This window comes from Lithobates pipiens, unplaced genomic scaffold (assembly GCF_037356315.1).
Source record: "Lithobates pipiens isolate NorthernLeopardFrog02 unplaced genomic scaffold, aLitPip1_a1.2 Scaffold_25, whole genome shotgun sequence".
Classification (NCBI taxonomy): Eukaryota; Metazoa; Chordata; class Amphibia; order Anura; family Ranidae; genus Lithobates; species Lithobates pipiens.
Window position 1 is genome coordinate 143863849 of NW_027507787.1, and position 27072 is coordinate 143890920.

The following is a 27072-nucleotide window of genomic DNA, read 5'->3' on the forward strand; positions in this document are numbered from 1 at the left end:
TACATAAATGTCACCTGTTTATTTGCAGGCTTCTCTTCTCTGCTGCCATTCACAGTCCAGAATTTCTACAGCTTCTCCGAGCTGTCAGAAAAGGGAGAGGGGGAGGGACTGAAGTTACACTCTGCAGAGTTCAGTGAAGAGAGCTGATTGGAGGGTAGCCCCCCCCCCCTTCAGACAGCACACAGGAACAGAGCTGAGGCTGTCAAGCACAGGCTGTGTGCTGGAGATCCATCCCCTGTCACCTTTTTTCTCTTTGTATCGGGAAAACTTGTCAGAAGTGATTCATGCTGATAGCAGACGAATGAAGCAGGCAGAAATGACTCTTAGTGCTCTTGAGACAAGTACACAATATAGAAGGATATGCTGTGTTCATATTTCATGTCTGAGGTTTACAACCACTTTAACTGAGCAAAGGGGAGGAGGCAGTCGACCGGCTTCCTCTGATGAGGGTCTGGATAGGCACAAAATGCAACCTGTCCACATGAGACCATTTTAACCACTTGCCGACCGCCGCACGACAATGTACGTTGACAGAATGGCACGGGCAGGCATATGGGCGTACATGTACGTCCCTGCCTTCCCGCGGGTGGGGGGCCCGATCGGGCCCCCCCCGGTGCCAGCGGCGGTCGGTATCCATTCAGGAGCGATCCGGGATGAGGGGGCAGCCATTCGTTCATGGCCACCCCCTCGCGATCGCTCCTGACGAATGAAATCCCTCCTCTACATCACTTCCTCTCCTGTAATGTAAACACAGGCAGAGGAAGTGATGTAATCTCTCCTCGTGTCGGTCTTTTTCGTTCCGGCACAGAGGAGAGAGGATCGGTGAGTTGCACCTAACACTACACTAACAGTAGAACACGCCAGGCACACTTTTCACCCCCCCTTCACCCCCCGATCACCCCCCCAATCACCCCTGCACCCCCAGTCACAGTGACACCAATAGCATTCTTTTTAATTTTTTTTATTATTGCATTGGTGTCATTTGTGACTGTAATAACTGTTAGGGCAGTTAGGGTTAGCCCCCTTTAGCTCTAGGGTACCCCCCTAACCCCCCCAATAAAGGTTTAACCCCGTGATCACCCCCCGTCGCCAGTGTCACTAATAAGCGATCGTTTTTCTGATCGCTGTATTAGTGTCACAGGTGACGCTAGTTAGGCAGGTAAGTATTTAGGTTCACCGCAGCTTTTTATAGCGTCAGGGACCCCCATATACTACCGCATAAAGCCCCCTGATTGCCCCCTAGTTAACCCTTTCACCAGTGATCACCATATAACTGTTACAGGTGACGCTGGTTGGTTAGTTATTTTTTTTTTGTTTCAGGGCACCCGCCATTTATTACCTAATAAAGGTTTAACCCCCTGATCACCCGGCGGGTGATATAAGTTTGAGGGTCAGATAAGGTCTGCGTCGCCCCAGCGTCAGGTTAGTGCCAGTACCGCTAACACCCACGCGCAAAGCATACACCTCCCTTAGTAATATAGTATCTGATCAGATCTATATTAGCGTTGCCAGCATTTTAGGTTTCCCAAAACGCATTGTTAGCGGGATCAGCCCAGATACCTGCTAGCACCTGCGTTAAGCCCCTCCGCCAAGCCCAGCCCAGCCCACCCAAGTGCAGTATCGATCGATCACTGTCACTTACAAAACACAACACACATAACTGCAGCGTTCGCAGAGTCAGGCCTGATCCCTGCGATCGCTAACAGTTTTTTTTGTAGCGTTTTGAAACAGTCGCTGACAGGCTAGGTGCTTTTTTACCTGTGAGTCTCACTAGTGTACCCCTAAATTTAGAGCCCAAAATGGCAAAGCGAAGGTACACTAGTGAAGAGGCCTACACGTTTCTGAGCATGACAGATAGTGAAGAGGAACTCACTCATCTGTCAGATTCAGGCTCAGAATACGATCCTGTAGAGGACAGCGGCTCCATGACAGATAGCTCTGGCGACGGAGATGAGGTCCCTGTTAAGGACAGGTGTGCCCGATCCCGAATGTATTATGTTGTTCAGGTGCAGGAACCGCAGGTCACTCGTATGGAGCAGAGACGTACTAGAGCCGCTCATCCTTCTGGTGAACTGGCAAGCACCAGCGGCCTAGTACACCCTGGATGTACATCCAGCACTGCAGTAACACGTGGTGACGTGGCGAGTCCCATAAGTGCAGTTCAAGCTGGCGAGGTGGCAAGCACAAGTAGTCTCCCGCTGCCACCAAGAAGAAGACAAAGACAGGCCCGTCGTACCCATAGTGCCCTTCCTGCAGAATTTGCCAATCCTAATTGGGTGCCCACCACTTCTGCAGAACCCGTACTTCCCCCATTCACTGGCCAACCTGGCATTAACGTGGAAACAGTTGATTTTACGACACTTGACTTTTACTCACTGTTTTTCACCGAAGATCTCTATAGATCTATTGTGGACCAAACCAATTTGTACGCTGGTCAACACATCGCCACTATTCCCCAGTCCGCCCTTGCCAGACAATGGAAACCAGTTACGGTTTCCGAATTTAAAATCTTTCTGGGCCTCTCCCTCAACATGGGCATAACCAAAAAGAGCGAGTTGCGGTCATATTGGTCCACTGACCCAATTCACCATATGCGCGTGTTCTCTGCTTCCATGTCCAGAGCACGATACGAGCAGATTTTGCGGTTCATGCACTTCAGCGACAATGAACTCTGTCGTCCTCGTGGAGACCCTGAATTTGATCGGCTCTACAAAATTCTGCCCCTCATAAACCACTTCAACCAACGTTTTGCAGACTTGTTTACTCCCCATCAAGTTTTCTGCGTTGATGAGTCCCTGATTAAGTTTTCTGGTCGCTTGTCATTCAAACAATACGTTCCCAACAAGCGTTCCAGATACGGGGTCAAGATGTATAAGCTCTTTGACAGGGCCACAGGCTATACACGTAGTTTTATGGTTTATGAGTGTAAAGATAGTCACGTAGAGCCGGAGAACTGCCCTGACTACATAGGAAGCGCTGGCAAGATAGTGTGGGACATGGTGTCACCCTTATTCGGAAAGGGGTACCACTTGTACGTGGACAATTATTACACAAGCGTGCCACTGTTTAGTCACTTGTTTGATCAGCAGATTGGAGCATGTGGCACCGTGCGACCTAATCGCCGGGGCTTTCCCCAGCGGCTTGTAGAGTCCCGTCTTAGGCTGGGGGAGAGAGCCTGCTTGCGCAGTAATAATTTGCTCGCTATGAAGTGGAGGGATAATAAGAATGTTTTCGTTCTTACCTCCCTTCATGCAGACACGACGGTCCAAATTCCTACAGTGACTGGTATTGTGGAGAAACCCCTCTGTGTCCACAAATATAACCTTAATATGGGAGGGGTGGACCTCAATGACCAGTTGTTGGCGCTGTATCTAGTTGCCCGTAAGGCCAGACGCTGGTACAAAAAAGTGTCTGTTTATTTATTCCAATTGGCTATACTGAATGCTTATGTACTACACAAAGCTTCAGGACGGACTGGATCCTTCCTTAAATTCCAGGAGGATATCGTCAGAGCCCTTCTGTATCCAGGCGGTGCTCCACCTCACGTTCCCCAACCAGATGCAGTAAGCCGGCTGCATGAGAGGCATTATTCTTATGTCATCCCGAGTACCCCTACCCAACGAGCCCCCCAAAGAAAATGTCGTGTCTGCAGAAAGCGCGGATATAGGCGTGACACCCGTCATTATTGTCCCCGCTGTCCTGACAATCCTGTCTTTGCATTGGTGAATGTTTTGAACGCTACCATGAACTAGTTGAGTTTTAGAGTAGGGTACAGCATTGCACAGGCTAGGCTCACGTTCACAGGGTCTCCCAAGATGCCATCGCATTTTGAGAGACCCAAACCACTGGAAACGTTACAACAGAAGTGTTAAAGTTACATAAAAAAGTGTTTAAAAAAAAAAACAAAAAAAAAAAGTTAAAAAACCAAAAAACCTAAAAAAAATATAAAATAAAAAAACCAAAAATAGTTGTCGTTTTATTGTTCTCTCTCTCTCTCTATTCTCTCTCTATTGTTCTGCTCCTTTGTACTGTATTCTATTCTGCAATGTTTTATTGTTAACCATTTTTTGTTTTCAGGTACGCCATTCAGCTGTAGCGTGGATTTATTTATCTTGACAGCAACAGCGTTTGCTCCCACGATACGTAAAGCCGCGACTCCAGCACTGTCGGAGGTGATTTCACCACCACAGTTAAAAAAGAGCATATATGCCGAAACATGGGGGCATAAGGGGTGGAGGAGCGATCTGCTCCTACCTTTTGCGGGAGGATGCCCCCATGCTTCGGCATATATATATTTTAGGCACAGATTGTGTTAAATGTGTTATTTTTTGCTATTTTTTTTGTATTTGCTTTGCAGGTATGGTAAGTCCTACTGTTATACTGTAATGTTACTTTGTTTTATTGTTAACCATCATTTGCTTAGCAGGTACGCCATTCTGCTGCAGCGCGGATTTATTTATCTTGACAGCAACAGCGTTTTGCTCCCACGATACATAAAGCCGCGACTCCAGCACTGTCGGGGGTGATTTCACCACCACAGTTAAAAAAGAGCATATATGCCGAAGCATGGGGGCATAAGCGGTGGAGGAGCGATCTGCTCCTACCTTTTGCGGGACGATGCCCACATGCTTCGGCATATATAAATGGTGCATGTATGCCCACCATTAGAAGTGGGTGGATGAAGGGAGGTATCTAATGGTGGGCATACCCACCGATCAATATTTTTTTTTCGTTCAGCCCACAGGCTGCATGAAAAAAAAATTACAATATATGCCCAACCAGTTCCAGCAACATACTGGTATGTTGCTGGACTTTGAGTGCTTATACCAGAATGATGCCTGCAGGTTTAGGTATCATCTTGGTATCATTCTTTTCAGCCAGCGGTCGGCTTTTATGTAAAAGCAATCCTAGCGGCTAATTAGCCTCTAGACTACTTTTACAAGCAGTGGGAGGGAATGTCCCCCCCCCCCCCCCGCACCATCTTCCATGGTTTTCTCAGGCTCTCCTGTCCCAACAGGGAACCTGAGAATGCAGCCGGTGGTTCCGCCAGCTGACCATAGAGCTGATCAGAGACCAGGATTGCTCCAATCATCTCTATGGCCTAAGACACCGGAAGCTACGAGCATTTCATGACTTAGATTTTGCGGGATGTAAACAGCGCCATTGGGAAATTGGGAAAGCATTTTATCACACCGATCTTGGTGTGGTCAGATGCTTTGAGGACAGAGGAGAGATCTAGGGTCTGATAGACCCTAATTTTTTCAAAAAAGAGTACCTGTCACTACCTATTGCAATCATAGGGGATATTTACATTCCCTGAGATAACAATAAAAATCATAAAAAAATATATATAAATGAAAGGAACAGTTTAAAAATAAAATAAAAAAGCAAAATAAATAATAAAAAAATAAAAAAAACACCCCTGTCCCCCCCTGCTAAGGCGCAACGTCGAACGCAAGCGTTGGTCTGGTGTCATATGTAAACAGCAATTGCACCATGCATGTGAGGTATCACCACGAAGGTCAGATCGAGGGTACTAAATTTAGCAGTAGACCTCCTCCGTAAATCTAAAGTGGTCACCTGTAAAGGCATTTAAAGGCTTTTAAAAATGTACGTAGTTTGTCGCCGCTGCACGTTTCTGCGCAATTTTAAAGCATGTCGTGTTTGGTATCCATGTACTCGGCCTAAGATCATATTTTTTATTTCATCAAACATTTGGGCAATATAGTGATTTTTAGTGCATTAAAATAAAAAAAAGTGTGTTTTTTCCCCAAAAAATGCGTTTGAAAAATCGCTGCGCAAATACCGTGTGAAAAAAAAAATGAAACACCAACCATTTTAATCGGTAGGGCTTTTGCTTTAAAAAAACACTTCATGTTTGGGGGTTCAAAGTAATTTTCTTGCAAAAAAAAATTTTTTTTCATGTAAACAAAAAGTGTCAGAAAGGGCTTTTTCTTCAAGTGGTTAGAAGAGTGGGTGATGTGTGACATAAGCTTCTAAATGTTGTGCATAAAATGCCAGGACAGTTCAAAACTTCCCCAAATGACCCCATTTTAGAAAGTAGACACCCCAAGCTATTTGCTGAGAGGCATGTCGAGTCCATGGAATATTTTATATTTTGACAAGTTGTGAAAAAAAAGACATTATTATTATTATTTTTTTTTTTTTGCACAAAGTTGTCATTAAATGATATATTGCTCAAACATGCCATGGTTATATGTACAATTACACCCCAAAATACATTCTGTTGCTTCTCCTGAGTACGGGGATACCACAAGTGTGAGACCTTTTGGGAGCCTAACCGCGTACGGTACCCCAAAATCCAAGCACCACCTTGAGGATTTCTAAGGGTGTAAATTTTTGATTTCATTCCTCACTGCCTATCACAGTTTCGGAGGCCATGGAATGCCCAGATAGCACAAAATCCCCCCAAGTGACCCCATTTTGGAAAAGAGACACCCCAAGCTATTTGCCGAGAGGTATAGTGAGTATTTTGCAGACCTTCATTTTTGTCACAAAGTTTTGAAAATTGAAAAAAAGAAAAAAAATATACATTATTTTTTTTTTTCTTCATTTTCAAAAACAAATGAGAGCTGCAAAATACTCACCATGCCTCTCGGCAAATAGCTTGGGGTGCCTACATGGGGTCATTTGTGGGGGTTTTGAGCCATCTTGGCATTTTATGGCCTTCAAAACTGTAATAGGTAGTGAGGCGTGAAATCAAAAATTTACATCCTTAGAAAGCCTGAAGGCGGTTCTTGACTTTCGGGGCCCCGTACGCAGCTAGGCTCCCAAAAAATCCCACACATGTGGTATCCCGGTACTCAGGAGAAGCAGCAGAATTTATTTTGGGGTGTCATTTCACATATGCCCATGTCATGCGTGAGCAATATATCATTTAGTGACAACTTTGTGAAAAAAAAAATTAAAAAAATAAAAGTTTGTAATTTTCCCGCAACTTGCGGCAAAATATAAAATATTCCATGGACTCAACATGCCTCTCAGCAAATAGCTTGGGGTGTCTACTTTCTAAAATGGGGTCATTTGTGGGGGTTTTGTGCCATCTTGGGGTGTCATTTCACATATGCCCATGGCATGCGTGAGCAATATATCATTTAGTGACAACTTTGTGAAAATAAAAATAAAAAGTTTGTAATTTTCCCGCAACTTGCGGCAAAATATAAAATATTCCATGGACTCAACATGCCTCTCAGCAAATAGCTTGGGGTGTCTACTTTCTAAAATGGGGTCATTTGTAGGGGTTTTGTGCCATCTTGGCATTTTATGGCCTTCAAAACTGTAATAGGTAGTGAGGAGTGAAATGAAAAATTTACGCCCTTAGAAAGCCTGAAGGCGGTGCTTGGTTTTCGGGGCCCCGTACGCGGCTAGGCTCCCAAAAAGTCCCACACATGTGGTATCCCCGTACTCAGAAGAAGCAGCAGAATTTATTTTGGGGTGTAATTTCACATATGCCCATAGCATGTGTGAGCAATATATCATTTAGTGACAACTTTGTGAAAAATTAATAAAGTTTGTAATTTTCCCACAACTTGTGGCAAAATATAAAATATTCCATGGACTCAACATGCCTCTCAGCAAATATCTTGGGGTGTCTACTTTCTAAAATGGGGTCATTTGTGGGGGTTTTGTGCCATCTTGGCATTTTATGGCCTTCAAAACTGTGATAGGTAGTGAGGAGTGAAATTACAAATGTATGCCCTTAGAAATCCTGAAGGCGGTGCTTGGCTTTCGGGGCCCCGTACGCGGCTAGGCTTCCAAAAAGTCGACCACATGTGGTATCCCCGTACTCAGGAGAAGCAGCAGAATGTATTTTGGGGTACAATTCCACATATAACCATGGCATGTGTGAGCAATATATCATTTAGTGACAACTTTGTGTAAAAAAAAAAAAAAAAAAAATTTTTTTTGTCATTATTCAATCGCTTGAGGCAAAAAAATAAAATATTCAATGGGCTCAACATGCATCTTATCAATTTCCTTAGGGTATCTACTTTCCAAAATGGGGTCATTTGGGGGGTTTTGTACTGCCCTGCCATTTTAGCACCTCAAGAAATGAGATAGGCAGTCATAAACTAAAAGCTGCGTAAATTCCAGAAAACGTACCTTAGTTTGTAGATGTGACAACTTTTGCGCAAACCAATAAATATACAGTTATTGACTTTTTTTTTACCAAAGACATGTGGCTGAATACATTTTGGCCTAAATGTATGACTAAAATTGAGTTTATTGGATTTTTCTAATAACAAAAAGTAGAAAATATCATTTTTTTTCACAATTTACGTTTATATCGCAGAAAATAAAAATCGCAGAGTCAGTCAAATACCTTTAAAAGAAAGCTCTATTTGTGGGAAAAAAAGGACGCAAATTTTGTTTGGGTACAACATTGCATGACCGCGCAATTACCAGTTAAAGCAGCGCAGTGCCAAATTGTAAAAAGACCTCTGGTCATTGACCAGCAAAATGGTCCGGTCTGAAAGTGGTTAAGAGACACAAGCTGCACACCTACAGCTTCCAAGTGTCTCCTTTATATTCAGAAGAAGGACACCTGTTTTTCTATTTTGCCCCAGAGCATACACCTAGGATCCTTTTCATGGGCCTCAGCTGGTCCTTCTTCATGTCCCATGTGCTTTGAGCCCTTTTGATGATTTTTGGGGTTGCTACTATAATCTTTCCACACTGGGTCTCCAAAGGGCGATGGAGCTCTCCTATGACCACTGTGTTGTTTTTGATGCTGTTTTTAATCCTATGGAGTGTGCTATAAGCATCTGATTGTTGCAACTTGTTTCCATATCCTATTTACCCCTGAGGAAGGAGTATCTCTTGTAGACTCCGAAACCCGTTGGGTGAAGGATCTAATTCAATCTCCATCCATTTTGACTACTTGCGATATCAGTTATGGTTGATATGTACACTCCATGATATACAGTGCCTTGCGAAAGTATTCGGCCCCCTTGAACTTTTCAACCTTTTGCCACATTTCAGGCTTCAAACATAAAGATATAACATTTTTATTTTTTGTGAAGAATCACCAACAAGTGGGACACAATTGTGAAGTGGTACGAAATCTATCGGATTTTTGAAACTTTTTTAACTAATAAAAAAATGAAAAGTGGGGCGTGCAAAATTATTTGGCCCCCTTGCGGGGGGGGGGGGGGGCGAATACTTTGTAGAGCCACCTTTTGCTGCGATTACAGCTGCAAGTCGCTTGGGGTATGTCTCTATCAGTTTTGCACATTGAGAGACTGAAATTCTTGCCCATTCTTCCTTGCAAAACAGCTCGAGCTCAGTGAGGTTGGATGGAGAGCGTTTGTGAACAGCAGTTTTCAGCTCTTTCCACAGATTCTCGATTGGATTCAGGTCTGGACTTTGACTTGGCCATTCTAACACCTGGATACATTTATTTGTGAACCATTCCTTTGTAGATTTTGCTGTATGTTTGGGATCATTGTCTTGTTGGAAGATAAATCTCCCAGTTTCAGGTCTTTTGCAGACTCCAACAGGTTTTCATCCAGAATGGTCCTGTATTTGGCTGCATCCATCTTCCCCTCAATTTTAACCATCTTCCCTGTCCCTGCTGAAGAAAAGCAGGCCCAAACCATGATGCTGCCACCACCATGTTTGACAGTGGGGATGGTGTGTTGAGGGTGATGAGCTGTGTTGCTTTTACGCCAAACATATCGTTTTGCATTGTGGGCAAAAAGTTTGGTTTCATCTGACCAGAGCACCTTCTTCCACATGTTTGGTGTGTCTCCCAGGTGGCTTGTGGCAAACTTCAGATGAGACTTTTTATGGATATCTTTGAGAAATGGCTTTCTTCTTGCCACTCTTCCATAAAGGCCAGATTTGTGCAGTGTACAACTGATTGTTGTCCTATGGACAGACTCTCCCACCTCAGCTGTAGTTCTCTGCAGTTCACCCAGAGTGATCATGGGCCTCTTGGCTGCATCTCTCTGGTCTTATCCTTGTCTGAGCTGAAAGTTTAGAGGGACGGCCAGGTCTTGGTAGATTTGCAAGGGTCTGATACTCCTTCCACTTCAAAATGATCGCTTGCACAGTGCTCCTTGGGATGTTTAAAGCTTGGGAAATCTTTTTGTATCCAAATCCGGCTTTAAACTTCTCCACAACAGTATTACGGACCTGCCTGGTGTGTTCCTTGGTCTTCATGATGCTCTCTGCACTTTCAACAGAACCCTGAGACTATCACAGAGCAGGTGCATTTATACAGAGACTTGATTACACACAGGTGGATTCTATTTATCACCATCAGTCATTTAGGACAACATTGGATCATTCAGAGATCCTCGCTGAACTTCTGGAGTGAGTTTGCTGCACTGAAAGTAAAGGGGCTGAATAATTTTGCACGCACCACTTTTCAGTTTTTTATTTGCTAAAAAAGTTTAAAATATCCAATAGATTTCGTTCCACTTCACAATTGTGTCCCACTTGTTGGTGATTCTTCACAAAAAATTAAAATTTTATATCTTTATGTTTGAAGCCTGAAATGTGGCAAAAGGTTGAAAAGTTCAAGGGGGCCGAATACTTTCGCAAGGCACTGTATGTTTTTATTCTTGTAAATTCTTAAATATATGACTATTTTTCTAAATGATGGGTGACTCCTACTCTAGTGTCGTTAAAGTCCTACCCAAGGGGAACCCCTCTCTCTTTGTACTCACAGAGGGAGCAGACATAGGGGAACTCTGTGCTGCTCTGCTGTCTGCTCTTCTCTCTCCCCCCAGAAATCACTTCTTGATAACAGGAAAGAGAGGAGAAATATTACAATGATCTGCTATAGGTGGATGTATCGTTACCTGTACAGTGACAGTGTGCCGGAGGTGCGTTGTCACCACAATATGTACCTAATAAACAGAGGTTTCCTGCGGGAGCACTGCACATGTGTTGGGGCAAACAAACATACAATTTTGGCATCTGTCAGGATGAATGACCCCCTTGGCATGTACAGGGTGTATGTCATCCTGGCATGGCCAATCAAGATGGCGGTAGACCCCGAACCTGGAAGAAGACCGGAAGCTGGCACAGGATCTTGTGAACATGGCATAGCTGGAGGGGAGGAGATTATAGTCCTGCTTTAAACGTACCTTTTCGTACTCATCTAAGTTACTCCTATATTTGTAGATCCAGTGTGCCAGATAATAAATAGGGTCCACCGGTCTTTTCTCTGCTACTTCCGCCAGTCCCTCTGCAAGACACTTTCCTACACATCTCTTCAGGTATTCAGAATCCATTTATGTTGTTTGTACTGCAACGAAAGAAAAGAGAAACAACGCATTGTGCGTTTACAAATGAATTTTGGATTTTTGAAGTGCGGCATGTTATCATGAGCAATCAAAGGGTTACCATAGTGTGGTCTGGGGGAGCCCATTTGTTAGATTTTTGTCATTTCTCACTGTAAAGTGAACTCGTTGGGCATTTAAAGTGTTACTAAACCCAGGAGCCTGTATTCACTATATCTGGTCTCCCACAGTACACAGAACATGGAAATGCAATTATTTTTGTACATATAAACTGCTAAATACTAGGGCTGCGGAAAATAACGATTAATTGCTCGATTAATCGTTAATTTCTTTGATCGATCAAAATATTTTTGATCGAGGACGATCCGCTGATTGAGCTCCGCGGTCTCGCCCATAGGAAAGGCTGGGGCACCGGCCTAGCTCCGGAGCGGCGGCCATCTTGGTTCACCTGGCGGCGGCCTAGTAGCGGCGCAATGACATCTACTGCCTTCTACTCTGCTATTCGGGACAGCTATTCCGGACAATCGGATGTGTGAATAATATTACGGTATGGGGGGAGATGTTGGGAGATGTGGACATTACAGTATGTGGGCAGATGTGGACATTACAGTATGTGGGCAGATGTGGACATTACAGTATGTGAGCAGATGTGGATATTACAGTATGTGGGCAGATGTGGACATTGCAGTATGTGGGCAGATGTGGATATTACAGTATGGGGGAGATGTGGATATTACAGTATGTGGGCGGATGTGGATATTACAGTATGTGGGCAGATGTGGATATTACAGTATGGGGCAGATATGGATATTACAGTATGGGGGAGATGTGGATATTACAATATGGGGCAGATGTGGATATTACAGTATGGGGGAGATGTGGATATTACAGTATGTGGGCAGATGTGGATATTACAGTATGGGGGAGATGTGGATATTACAGTATGGGGCAGATGTTGATATTACAGTATGGGGGGGGGGAGATGTGGATATTACAGTATGTGGGCAGATGTGGATATTACAGTATGGGGGAGATGTGGATATTACAGTATGGGGCAGATGTGGATATTACAGTATGTGGGCAGATGTGGATATTACAATATGGGGCAGATGTGGATATTACAGTATGGGGGCAGATGTGGATATTACAGTATGGGGCAGATGTGGATATTACAGTATGGAGGAGATGTGGATATTACAGTATGTGGGCAGATGTGGATATTACAGTATGGGGCAGATGTGCATATTACAGTATGTGGGCAGATGTGGATATTACAGTATGGGGGCAGATGTTGATATTACAGTATGGGGGAGATGTGGATATTACAGTATGGGGCAGATGTGGATATTACAGTATGGGGCAGATGTGGATATTACAATATGGGGCAGATGTGGATATTACAGTATGGGGGCAGATGTGGATATTACAGTATGGGGGAGATGTGGATATTACAGTTAAAGTTAAACTAACTTTCGACGTTTTTCTTAAAGTTTAATAAAAAAAAATTTGTAAAAACTGTATGTGCGTTATAATTAATCGAAATTAGTCAATATCGATAAAAAAAAAATCTATTAATCGAACAGGAAAATTTTAATCAGTAACAGCCCTACTAATCTTGTGTGTCATATGCAATAAAAATGAATGTATTCCAATAAGCCTAGTTTACAGCACTGTGTGTTCTTGTGCAATTCACATGCGGTTCTGTTCAGTGATTTCTTGCGCATTATAAAAAAAATACAGTATGTAGCATTTTTCCACACTGGAATGCACTGATAAAGTACACGAACACATGCAAACTCACTGAAAATAAGCATGAACACATGCAAATACACCATAGTAAAGAAATCAGATTGAAATGAAAAAAAAAAAAAAAAAAATGCACATGTAGAAACTCCCAAGGGCTCATTCACACCACAGCACACGTATTAATGGGTGTTGCATTATTTGGAACATGCTGTAATGCATTGGTGTGTTTTTTTTACATGCGTTGCATGTTTTATCTTGTTTCATTGTTTCATAGTCCATTTGTTTTTTTTGTTACCAAGTATTGGGAATGCATTCACAAATGCAGCCCAACACATCTGCTGTGAATGAACCCTTAGCGCCCGTTCACAGTGGAGTGACTTGTCATGCGATTTGACAGGTCATCACATGAAAAGTCGCACCCTATTGGCGGCAATGGCACTTTGTGGTGCCGCAATAAAGAGTACCTGTCACTGCTTATTGCTATCACAAGAGATGCTTACATTCCTTTTGATAGCAATAAAAGTGCTAAAAACAAAAAATGAAATATATATTATAATAATATAAATTATATTTATGGTCGAAGCACTATGGCCGATACGGATATGAACAAATAGACTTACCATAAGATTTACAACATGAAATGGACCTGAAGTGTGCCCTGGTCTGATGGTCGATATACCAAAATAAGGGGGCATACCCTAGATTAGAAATGAATATTTTGTGAAGAGAAATGAATTTGAGAAATGCCCTGAAAAGGGGATGGGAGGGTGGGTGCCACGCACAGGAAACCGACAAAGACCACAGGCGAGCGGGCTGGTTAAATACCCCCCGGGCTCCTCCCATAAATTCAGGCCACCATACTGGCCTTCCTGCTTATGGTCGAAGCCCTATGGCCGATACGGATATGAACAAATAGACTTACCATAAGATTTACAACATGAAATGGACCTGAAGTGTGCCCTGGTCTGATGGTCGGTATACCAAAATAAGGGGGCAAAAACATTCAGGTAGGGGTGTGGTTTTATTAGTTTTAGCTTAGTTAGTTGAGCAAGTTTGGTGAATGCTTGTGCCATTTCCACCCAAGGATTGGGAATGTACCGGGCGAGGTAGGCAGGGTTCTAACTGCTTAGTCTCTCAATGACGTGACCTGGGACCCAAACCAAGATGCTGCCAAGGGTGCTCCCATACTAAAGAGTGACCACGGTTACGGACCGGGGTCGAGGTGTAGGCTGCGTAGAAGAACCCCATGTGTTTGGAAAACTGGCAGGTACACAAGTGTTAGCACGAAAAGGCAACAGGTGACTAGAGTTTACGCGTTCCGGTAGGAGTGACAGTAGGTGGTCGAGTATGGTTACTCGACACCAGGCACTGTTTGTTCTATAGAAATGGACGTCTATCCTGGAGCCAGATTGCTGGGTTTTAGACACTGCAAGGTGGAGGATGAAATGGTGTTGGTAGCGAGCCAAGTGACGACTACGCAGAACTTGGCCTGCGAGATTGCTGAAGGTGAACTTGCTGGGCCATCAGAACCTGTAGTAGGCTAAGTAACTGGCTGTTTGTATGAGCAGGCTGGGCAGAAGGCCAAATTGCGAACTAGTGAAGATAGTAGACCTGTCCCAGAAGATGACAGCCTAGAATGAACATACAATGGACATTAAACTGGTGCCGCAAAGATAACTGCAGCAGTCTGCGCAGGAAGGACATAACCGAGAGCGGTCCAGACCTGGCTTCATCAACAAGATCGACCTTGGCCCAGTTGTCGGTGGTGAAAGCCACAGCCTGTCCTGTCCTGATATGACCCCAGAGTCGAGAGGCTGTCATGACCGGGTATAGCTTGAAGAGGGAGGAAGTCCAGGTAAACCCGGGGTTTAGGAGTATCCCTGATGCCATGGTTCTGTAAACCAGTGGTGGCCAAAAATTGCAGCGAAGCCTGTGGAGGCTGCGGCATCTGTCACTACCAGGGCTGACAGGGGCATCGTAGATGGTATAAACATCGCTATACCAATCCATGCTGTAAGGAACCTTCCGACATTGATAGGTCTGCTATTGCCACGGCGTCTAAATTAAGGATCTGAGAGGGGTCCTGTGTCCGTGAGAGGAAGATCAGGAGGCGTGACATAAAGATCGACCCTGGGGAATGGAACGTATTGCAGATTTGAGCATTCGTCAGGTGGTATCTGTGTAGAACCTGCCTGCCAGTGCTACTAATGATAAATTGGCTAGGCCGTGGAAAACCACAAAGGGCCAGGTAGATGGCCGCTTGGATGACTAGACTGGGGAATGTGCAAGGCTTTTATATGTCCCTAAAGATGGCAGTTGTGATGGGCGAGCGTTTGCCGTTGGCTCGTAGTGGGGATCTTACTGTATGGGCCGTAAAGACAGATGGCTCTCCGGGTCCTGTAAGGATAAGAAATGCTGAACGCTGGCTAGGTATAGCCTGACCGTGTTACAAGAAGAAGCCAGTTGCGTGTGTCAACACGATCCTGGTGCAGGACGGAAGTTGAACTCAACTGTCCTAAGGGGGAAATGACAGACAGGAAACGGTGAGTGGCTTGTAAGAAAAAGCCACAGGAGACAAGTGGCCAATTAAGTGCTGCTGAAAATGACGTGTAGCCAGTTTGTGTGCCACTGAGAATGTGCTTGCAAAAGAATGATTGCAAGAAGTTATGCTAAGTCACGTGCCTTGGCATGATTGCAAAAGTTGTGTTTAAACGTGTGCTTGCGACAATTGCACGGGAGTTTGTCACTGGAGATGTGTTCGTAGTGACTGTGAGAAATTCGTGTTACCGCATGTGCTTACGAAGACTGCAGGAGTTGTGCTTGAACGTGTGTTTGGATGCGTGCTTGCAATGATTGCAAGATGTGATGCCAAGATGCGTGCTTGCAACGAATGCAAAATGTTATGCTAGGATGCGTGCCTGCAACGATTGCAAGGAGTTACACCAGGATGCGTGCTTGCCATGATTGTAAGGAGTTATGCCAGGATGCGTGCCTGCAACGATTGCAAGGAGTTATAGTAGGATACATGGGTAGCCAGGTCGAAAAAGACAGAAGTCCATCCAGTCCAACCACAAATCAAATAAATAAAGTATCGCACAACCCAACATACCCAATTCTACACCCACAGCTGATCCAGAGGAAGGCAAAAAACCCCAGCAGAGCATAGTCCAATTTGCTACAGCCGGGGGAAAAAATTCCTTCCTGATCCCTCGAGAGGCAATCGGATTTTCCCTGGATCAACTTTACCTATAAATATAAGTACCCCGTTATATTATGTACATTTAGGAAAGTATCCAGGCTTTTTCCTAAAGCAAACTATTGAGCTAGCCAGAACTGCCTGCTAGCAATGATTGCAATAAGTTTGTGCCTGGACATCTGCTTGCAACGATTGCAAGAGGTCTATGCTCGAATGCGTGCTTGCAATGATTGCAAGAGGTCTATGCTTGAACGCATGCTTGCAACGATTGCAAGAAGTCTATGCTTGGATGCGTGCTTGCAACAATTGCAACAAGTCTACGCTTGGATGCGTACTTGCAACGACTGCAAGAAGTCTATGCTTGAATGCGTGCTTGCAACGATTGCAAGAAGTCTATGCTTAACCACTTCCCGACCAGCACACAACGATGTACGTCGACAGAATGGCACGGGCAGGCATATTGGCGTACAGGTACGTCCAATATTCAATGCCGCCCTGCCATCGGGAGCGCGCCGCCGGCGGCGCGCTCCCGCGCTGGTCGGGACCCCCGTGAGTCCGGTCGCGGGACCCGCGGACTCGATTGCCGCGGGCAACCCCGCGATCGTCTCACGGAGCGGCCGAATGGAGGAAGTGCCGAGTAAACAGCATTTCTCCATTCTGCCTAGCAACTAGTGACGCTGATCTCTGCTCCATGTGATTGGAGCAGAGATCAGTGTTCACTAAATGAAAGCCCAACCCCCCCACAGTTAGTAACACACCCCTAGGAACACTTAACCCCTACACTGCCACCCACTGGTTAACCCCTTCACTGCCAGTGTCATTTACACAGGAATCACTGCATTTATATAGCAGTGATTACTGTATAAATGACAATGGTCCCAAAAATGTGTCAAAAATGTCCGATGGGTCCCCCACAATGTCGCAGTCACAATAAAAATCGCTGATCGCCGCCATTACTAGTAAAAAAAAAAATAATAAAAAATTATTAATAAAAATGCTATAGAACTATCCCTATTTTGTAAACGCTATAACTTTTGCGCAAACCAATCAATAATCGCTTATTGCGATTTTTTTACCAAAAATATGTAGAAGAATACGTATCGGCCTAAACTGAGGGAAAAAAATGTTTTTTTATATATTTTTGGGGGATATTTATTATAACAAAAAGTAAAAAATAATGCGTTTTTTTCAAAATTGTCGCTCTATTTTTGTTTATAGCGCAAAAAATAAAAACCGCAGGGGTGATCAAATACCACCAAAAGAAAGCTCTATTTGTGGGAAAAAAAGGACGTCAATTTTGTTTGGGAGCCACGTCGCACGACCGTGCAATTGTCAGTTAAAGCGACGCAGTGCCGAATCGCAAAAAGTGGTCTGGTCTTTGACCAGCAAATTGGTCCGGTCTGAAAGTGGTTAAATGCGTGCTTGCAACGATTGCAAGAAGTCTATGCTTAAATGCGTGCTTGCAACGATTTCAAGAAGTCTGTTCCTAGATATGTGTTTGCAATGATTGCAGGGAGTGTATGCTTGGGTGCGTGCTAGCAGCGATTTGCAAGAAGTTGTTTCTTGGATGTGTATGGAATGAATCCGATATGAATCGGTCGTAAGAATGAAACGAATCCTATATGGGTCGATCGCATGAAATTAATCTGATAAGAACCGGTTTTAGAGTGTATGAATTTAATCTAATATAGATCAGACCGTGGAGAGTACGAAATGAACCCTGTACGAATCTATTTGCCGCTGAGGTGACTGGAATTGAAACGGGTTGTAGCATGTATGAAAATGGAACTGAGGCGAATCTGTGTAACTATATGTAATCCTGATAGGAACCGGTCGTAAGGTGTATGAAAGGAAACCAACATGCATTGGATTGTGCGACTATCAGGGGGAGTAGCAGTGAGGCGAAGGTTTTAACGAACGAATTCGAGACCCTTGGCTGAAATTCGAAGCATGAAGGATCGATCTATAGTGAGTGTCGGACTTGGAGGAATGACAGGCAACATGCGAAAAATACCTGTAATGCTGAAATGACGGGTGCGAACCAATGTATTGTTGGTATGAGTGGATTAGACTCAAGTGACAAGCGTGTGAAGTGAATGAGTGAAATGTTTGCCGTGACAGGCTGACTGTGATAAACGACGCTTCAGACGATAAGTGACGAGTTGAACTGTGGAGCATGTAATGAAATGCAACCGAGCCAATTGGGGACAAAACAACTGGAGCACACCGGAACGAATCAGCGCATCTCGGATGCGACCGATTCGAATCGGGGCACAGTATATGACGGTCAAATTAATGAAATATCTGTTATGACAGAGGCATAAGTCGGTCGTGCCGCGACTGCGACTGATGATGAACCGGACTCTGGCGCATGCACTGAAATGAGGCTAAAGCACTGGGGCACACCGTAACGAATCGGTGCATCACTTATGCAACTGGATTCGAAACGGAGCGTGCTACGTGGTGGTGAAATTATTTTGATTGCCAAGACAGAGGCACGAATCGATCATGTCGCTGTTGCGACTGGCCGTTAATCGTGCATGCTCTGGAGCATGTACGGAAATGTGGCTGAAATACCTGGGGCGCGCCGAGACGAATTAGCGCACGATGAGACTGGATTAGTATCGGAGCGTGATACGTGACAGTGAAATGATTTCCCATGACATGAATCAGAGAACCGAAACCTGCAACAGACAATGAATCCTGACTCTGGAGCATGTACTAAAATGAGGCCGTAAACAACTGGGGCACATCGGAACGAAACGGTGCATCACGGATGCGACTAGATTTGAATCGGAGCGCGGTGAGTGACAGTGAAACTGAGTGACAAAGTTTACCATGACAGAGGCCCGAATCGGTCGTGCAGCGATTGCGACTAACAACGAACGGGACTCTGAAGCATGTACTGAAATGAGGCCGAAAAATACCTGGGGCACGCCGGAACGAATTGGTGCATCGTAGATGTGACTGGATTCGTATCGGAACGTGATACGCGACAGTGAAATTATTTCCTATGACAGAGGCACGAATCGGTGCGCCACAACCTGCGACTGACAACGAACGGGACTCTGGAGCATGTACTGAAATGAGGCCGAAAAATACCTGGGGCACGCCGGACGAATTGGTGCATCGTAGATGCGACTGGATTCGTATTGGAACGTGATACGTGACAGTGAAATGATTTACCATGACAGAGGCATGAGTCGGTGACTCAACAAATGGGACTTTGGAGCATGTACTGAAATGAGGCCGAAAAAACAACTGGGGCGCACCAGGACGGATCGGTGCATTGTGGATGCGACTGGATTCGAATCGGAGCGCGGTAGGTGAGAGTGAAATGATTTGAAATGATCTGACATGGTTTGAAATGGTTTGGCCTTGACATGGCACTGACCAGTGCCCATCAAATCCATGAGAAACATTGATTAGTCTGTGGAGCATAAAACAGTGAGACACGCCTAAACGAAGCTGTGTCTTTGCGTCGGTGTGAGGTACACAAAAAACAAAGAAATGTTTGGTATGATAACGTAACGAGTAGTATACAGACGTTGCGGCTGTGTGTAGGGTTTTACGAATGACTCGTAAGTTTGATATCGAGGTTTAGTGACGAGACATTTACAATATATGAAATGACAGGAAACCGACAAAGACCACAGGCGAGCGGGCTGGTTAAATACCCCCCGGGCTCCTCCCATAAATTCAGGCCACCATACTGGCCTTCCTACATATATATATATATATATATATATATACAGTGCCTTGCAAAAGTATTCGGCCCCCTTGAACTTTTCAATCTTTTGCCACATTTCAGGCTTCAAACATAAAGATATAAAATTTGTAGTTTTTGTGAAGAATCACCAACAAGTGGGATACAATTGTGAAGTGGAACGAAATCTATTGGATTTTTGAAACTTTTTTAACTAATAAAAAAATGAAAAGTGGGGCGTGCAAAATTATTCGGCCCCCTTGCGTTAATACTTTGTAGAGCCACCTTTTGCTGCGATTACAGCTGCAAATCGCTTGGGGTATGTCTCTATCAGTTTTGCACATCGAGAGACTGAAATTCTTGCCCATTCTTCCTTGCAAAACAGCTCGAGCTCAGTGAGGTTGGATGGAGAGTGTTTGTGAACAGCAGTTTTCAGCTCTTTCCACAGATTCTCCATTGGATTCAGGTCTGGACTTTGACTTGGCCATTCTAAGGCCGCGTACACACGCGCGGACTGTTCGCCCAACCTTGTTCGTCAAACAGTTTCGGCAAACAGTCCGCTCAAAATTAGCATGGACGGACATGGCCACACACGACGAACGAACAGTTTGCTGAAACCGTGCGCGATGACGTGAACGGCACGTACGACGGGACGAAAAATACGACGTCCTATACACTGCATTATAACTTTCGGCGTGTAAATCCTTTCTGAGCATGCGCGGAACTTAGTTTGACGAACAAGCCTACACACGGGCGGACTGTTCGCTGAAACAAGGTTTCAGCGGACAGTTTTTCGGAAATTCCGTAAAACCTTGTTCGTCAAACTGTCCGCTGAAACTGTCCGCTGAAAGCCCACACACGAGCGGACTGTCCGCCCAAACACTGTTCAGCGGACAAAGTTGGGCGAACAGTCCGCCCGTGTGTACGCGGCCTAACACCTGGATATGTTTATTTGTGAACCATTCCTTTGTAGATTTTGCTGTATGTTTGGGATCATTGTATTGTTGGAAGATACATCTCCGTCCCAGTTTCAGGTCTTTTGCAGACTCCAACAGGTTTTCATCCAGAATGGTCCTGTATTTGGCTGCATCCATCTTCCCCTCAATTTTAACCATCTTCCCTGTCCCTGCTGAAGAAAAGCAGGCCCAAACCATGATGCTGCCACCACCATGTTTGACAGTGGGGATGGTGTGTTGAGGGTGATGAGCTGTGTTGCTTTTATGCCAAACATATAGTTTTGCATTGTGGGCAAAAAGTTTGATTTTGGTTTCATCTGACCAGAGAACCTTCTTCCACATGTTTGGTGTGTCTCCCAGGTGGCTTGTGGCAAACTTTAGACGAGACTTTTTATGGATATCTTTGGCTTTGGCTGTCTTCTTGCCACTCTTCCATAAAGGCCAGATTTGTGCAGTGTACGACTGATTGTTGTCCTATGGACAGACTCTCCCACCTCAGCTGTAGTTCTCTGCAGTGATCATGGGCCTCTTGGCTGCATCTCTGATCAGTCTTTTCCTTGTCTGAGCTGAAAGTTTAGAGGGACGGCCAGGTCTTGGTAGATTTGCAGTGGTCTGATACTCCTTCCATTTCAAAATGATCGCTTGCACAGTGCTCCTTGGGATGTTTAAAGCTTGGGAAATCTTTTTGTATCCAAATCGGGCTTTAAACTTCTCCACAACAGTATTATGGACCTGCCTGGTGTGTTCCTTGGTCTTCATGATGCTCTCTGCGCTTTCAACAGAACCCTGAGACTATCACAGAGCAGGTGCATTTATACAGAGACTTGATTACACACAGGTGGATTCTATTTATCACCATCAGTCATTTAGGACAACATTGGATCATTCAGAGATCCTCGCTGAACTTCTGGAGTGAGTTTGCTGCACTGAAGGTAAAGGGGCCGAATAATTTTGCACGCACCACTTTTCAGTTTTTTATTTGCTAAAAAAGTTTAAAATATCCAATAGATTTCGTTCCACTTCACAATTGTGTCCCACTTGTTGGTGATTCTTCAAACAAATAAAAATGTTATATCTTTATGATTGAAGCCTGAAATGTGGCAAAAGGTTGAAAAGTTTAAGGGGGCCGAATACTTTCGCAAGGCACTGTGTATATATATATATATATATATATATATATATATATATATATATAATATTAATAATAAATAAAACTCCCCCCCCACCCCATGTCTCATACAAACTTGATTAAATTAAATTAACACATTCGCATCTGCTGTCTATTCCCTCCAAACCAAGGTCAAAAACTATAAATAGTAAATATTAAAGAGCGCTTGCTATATACCTTCCATACATATCTGAATATTCATACATGTGCTGATCAACTAAACATAATAATACATTTGTGATTCCAAATAATAATTACTACAGCTATGTGTAGACACCATTGCACAAGTAATTAGTATTTGAGATCACAAATGTATTATTGTGAAAAAAAAAAAAAAAAGACAATGTAAAAATAAATAATAAAAGTAAAAAAATAAAATTGCCCCTATCCCACCGTGCTCCGCGCAAAGGAGAGCGCACACGGCGGCCTTGCACCGATATGTATGCACTAAAAATGCATAGGTGTGAATCAGGCCTAAATCCAAAGGCTATTAAAGCATTGCCTATAGAGATTATTAAATACTCTAGTTTGGCGCCATTTCACGAGCGTGCGCAGTTATGAAGCATGACGTTGGGTATCTATTTCATTGCAGTAACACCATATTTTATATTGCGCGTAAAAATAGGGTATTATATTATATTGTGTTTGTGTGTATTAAAATTAATTCTGGGTTCACACTGTTTGCGGACACGGCTCACAGCAGGGGGTCTGGTGTGTCCCCGTTCTATGTTTCAGGGACAAAGGCCTGAATTTTGTCTAAATTTGGACCTGAAACAGAGCCAAAGCCACACAGGACCCCTGTGCAGTGTGCTCCGCTGAACCCCCCCCCATCCCTGGAGATGTGTGAACTGGCTCCATTGAGAGCTGGTCACAATCTCCTGTAATGCGAATTGGATGCGGAGAAAGCCAGATCCAATTTGCATCAGTGTAAACCCAGCCTAAAGTGTATTTATTCCAAAAAAAATATTGCGTTGAAAAACTACTGCACAAATACCGTATGACATAAAGTGAAAGACGTAGTATTTTATTCTCTAGGGCCTCTGCTTAAAATATATATAATGTTGGGGGGGGGTTCTACGTAATTTTCTAGAAAAAATACAGATTTTTACAGGTAAACAAAATTGGTTAAGCCCCATAAACACTATCAGTTTTTCTAATGATTTTTGTCTTCAGATTTACCAAAACCATGTAGTGCAAGGGCCTCCCTGATTGCATACAAAGGATACAGGATCGGTTTGACCTATTATATGGTTTTGGTAAATCTGAAGACAAAAATCAGCAGATAATCTGATAGTGTGTATGGGGCTTTAAAGAGGCCTAGTATTAAAGTGGGGATTGTCAGCACCATCTAGTGGCAGTAAAGCTGTATTTTTCATTAGATTGCACTGAAGATCTAGGAGATGATTTGAAGATATGTAACGCTGACGCGAATGGTTGACGCATTTGCACAGCACATTTTTTTATACATGGTCCTTATAGTAAGTGATATTGTGTGTTATATGTTGTGAAACCACACTGACTTTATACCTTGTTACTACATCTTACATACAGAAATTACAGAACCTATACTCAGCTTGGGTTTCCTTAATGTAAAGCTCCTCCCACTGTGCCGAGCACTGCACTTCATACTGTACCCTGGAAAAGGCAGCATTGGAGCTCGAACAACTTTTTGCTTGATGGTTTCATTCTAGCTCAGGGAATCCAGGGTAAATTAATTTTTAACATCTTTAATTTTACTTATTATTAATAATTATGCAATGTATTCAATTGCAGTGAAAATAATACATTTGGAATAGGTGATCGTGTGTTTGCTGTGTGTATACAAACTATTTTTTTTTTGCAATACTAGCACATCAACCTAATATAGTGGACAGGTGGCAACACTAGTTGTGTTAATAACTGATGTCCCTATGTACTGTATACATCCTTTGTTCAGGGGTAGCCAGAATGTAAAATCATTGTAGTAACATACAGAAATGCTTTAAACTAGGGATGAGCCGAACACACCCCCAGTTCGGTTTGCATCAGAACTTTCGAACGGACCACAAATTCGTACGAACGTTAGAACCCCATTGAAGTCTATGGGACTCAAACGTTTGAAATAAAAAGTGCTAATTGTAATGGCTAATATGCAAGATACTGTCCTAAAAAGGGTTTGGGGACCTGGCTCCTGCCCCAGGGGACATGGGTCAATGCCTAAAATGTTTTTAAAAATTGCCATTTTGGCGGGAGCACTGATTTTAATGACGATTAAAGTGAAAAAAAAAGTGAAATATTCCTTTAAATATGGTGCCTGGGGGGGTGTCTGTAGTATGCCTGTGAAGTGCCACGTGTTTCCCGTGTTTAGAACAGTTCCTGCAAAAAAAATAAATTAAACGGAAATAACATCATTTAAAACTGCTTGCGGTTTTAATGTAATATCTGGTTCCAGGAATAAGGATGAAAATCATTGAGAAAAATGGCATGGGTAGCCCCCCCCCCCCCCCCCCCTGCCCATTACCAGCCCCTTTGGATCTTGTACGGATATTAAAGGGAACCACGTACCCATATTAAAAAAAGGAAAGATGTGGGGACACCAGGCCCTATATACTCAGAACAGCAGTATACAGGCGATGCAAACAAGACAGGGACTGTGTAGGTTTGTTGTGTTAAGTTGAATCTGTTTGTAATTTTCAACTGGTACATTTTTAAAGTGTAGCTCCAGTCAAAAAATCTATTTTTAAGCTTTTTGGAAAACATAGGGAAGGGTTATCACCCCTGTATAATTTGTTTTGCCGTCCGTCTTTTTTCATCTCACTTCCTGTTGTCTCCTTCCGTTTGCAAGTAGGAGATGTTTGTAAGTTGGATGTTTGAAAGTAGGGGCCTGCCCTATATGCTCTGCAGAAATGGCGGAACAAGGTGTTGGTGTTGTCACAACATTGTAAGCCCTCAAAGTGACTCTTGAGCCCCGTACACACTATCAGATTGTCTGCTGAGTTTTTCCTTCAGATTTACCAAAACCATGTAGTAGAAGGGCCTGCCTGATTGCATACACATTGAAACTCCTAAAGTTTGACCTCATATTATATGGTTTTGGTAAATCTGAAGGAAAAACTCAGCAGACAATCTGATAGTGTGTACGGGGCTTTGGTGGGCGCTGGAGCGGCCTGCTGTGAACGATTATATCAAGAATTGTAATTACATGCCATTGTTGAACAGTGGTAGAAAAATTTACCTTTGGTGGTTGTGGTGCTGGTGCCACAACACTATAAGTCCTCACAGTTACTCTCGGTGGGCACAGGAACAGGCCCTCCTGTGAACTATTATATCAAGAATTGTAATTACATGCCCCTGTTACACAGGGGCTGAAAAATTGGGCCTTAGGCACTGGTGCTGGTGCCACGACACTGCAACCTCTCCCATATACTCTAGTTGTGGTGCAGGAATGAGCCCTGCTGCAAAGCATTGCATCAAAAATTTTAATTAAACGTCCCTGTTAAACAGGGGCTGAAAAATTGGGCTGATGGCATCACCCAGAACCAAAAATGTTCTTCCAACATATCAGCGGAGGAGGAAGAGGATAGACAATCAACATAACAGGACAGTCACTCAGCATCAGCATAGGTAGTCTTGAAGGGATGTGATATTTCAAAAAAAATTATTCGGTTACATCAGCTTCAGGTGCTTGGTAGCTGTGGGTGATCCAAGACTGATTCATCTTGATGAAGGTCAGTCGATCAACTGAGTCGGTGGACAGGCACACCCTGTGATCGGTAACAAAGCCACCAGCAGCACTGAAAGAACGCTGGATGCAGGACAGGCCAGTAGCTCAATTGCATACTGTGCAAGCTCTGGCCATCGATCCATCCCCAAGACCCATTAAGCCAGAGGATTTTCGGTGGGAAAGGTGTCCAAGTCTGACCTTGCCCCTAGGTATTCCTGCACCATGTAAATCAAACGCTGGCGATGGTTGCTGGAACCGATCATACCTTGGGGCTGCGGACTAAAAAATTGTCTGAATGCATCGGTCAGACGGCCACCTTCTCCACCGCTCCTTCTGACCGATGCCTCAGCAACACGTTGTCAAGGACCAGGAGTTTGTAACCTCCCAGTCTCTGGGAACGCGTTGCACAGACCTTTCTGCAAGGCCTCCCAGAGATGTCTCATTCTCTGCTCCCTCTGCGACCGCAAGATAAGGTCGGCAACCTTACCCTTGTACCGTGGATCAAGGAGAGTGGCCAGCCAGTAATGGTCCCTCTCCTTGATCCAAAGAATACGAGGATCCTTCCGCAGGCTTTGCAGGATCAGGGAGGCCATGCAGCGTAGGTTAGCTGAGGCATTCCGTCCGGAGTCCTCTGGGTCACTAAGGACAACATGATCCGCAGCTACCTCCTCCCAGCCACGTACAAGTCCACAGGTTTCTTGGGACTGTAAATCATCCCTACAAGACTGCTGCTGCTGCTGACTGCCAGCCTCCACCTCCATGCTGACACAATCATCCTCCTCCTCCTCCTCCTCATCCTCTTCCTGTGTGATGGGTGGCACAGCAGGAACACTGTCTGGATAAAGGGGGCCTTGAGAGGTAAGGAAGTCCTCCTCTTCCTGCCTCTGTTCTGCCTCAAGTGCCCTGTCCATTATTCCATGCAGCGTATGCTCCAAGAGGTGGACAAGAGGTACAGTGTCACTGATGCATGCACTGTCACCGCTCACCATCCTTGTGGCCTCCTAAAACGGTGACAGGACAGTGCATGCATCCCTTATCATGCCCCACTGGCGTGGTGAGAAAAAACCGAGCTCCCCTGACCCTGTCCTGGTGCCATAGTCGCACAGGTACTCATTGATGGCCCTCTGCTACGTGTGCAGCCACTGCAGCATGGCCAACGTTGAGTTCCACCTGGTGGGCATGTTACATATAAGTCGGTTCTTGGGCAGGTTCAACTCCTTTTGGAGCTCAGCCAGCCGAGCACAGGCATTAAATGATCGGCGGGAATGCACACAGACTTTCCTGGCCTGCTTCAGGACATCCTGTAAGCCCGGGTACCTGCCCA

At 44.3% G+C, this 27072-nt stretch overlaps 1 protein-coding gene across 1 annotated transcript in view; it reads right to left on the reverse strand.

Annotated features, from left to right (window-relative positions):
* The window catches only part of LOC143930537 (DPY30 domain-containing protein 1-like), a 60273-nt gene that overhangs the window by 16071 nt on the left and 17130 nt on the right, over positions 1-27072 (reverse strand). The window contains exon 2 of the mRNA XM_077454908.1: positions 11118-11278. Within this exon, the coding sequence (XP_077311034.1) occupies positions 11118-11264 (147 nt within the window). The 5' untranslated portion in view covers positions 11265-11278. The remainder of the gene's footprint in view (positions 1-11117; positions 11279-27072) is intronic.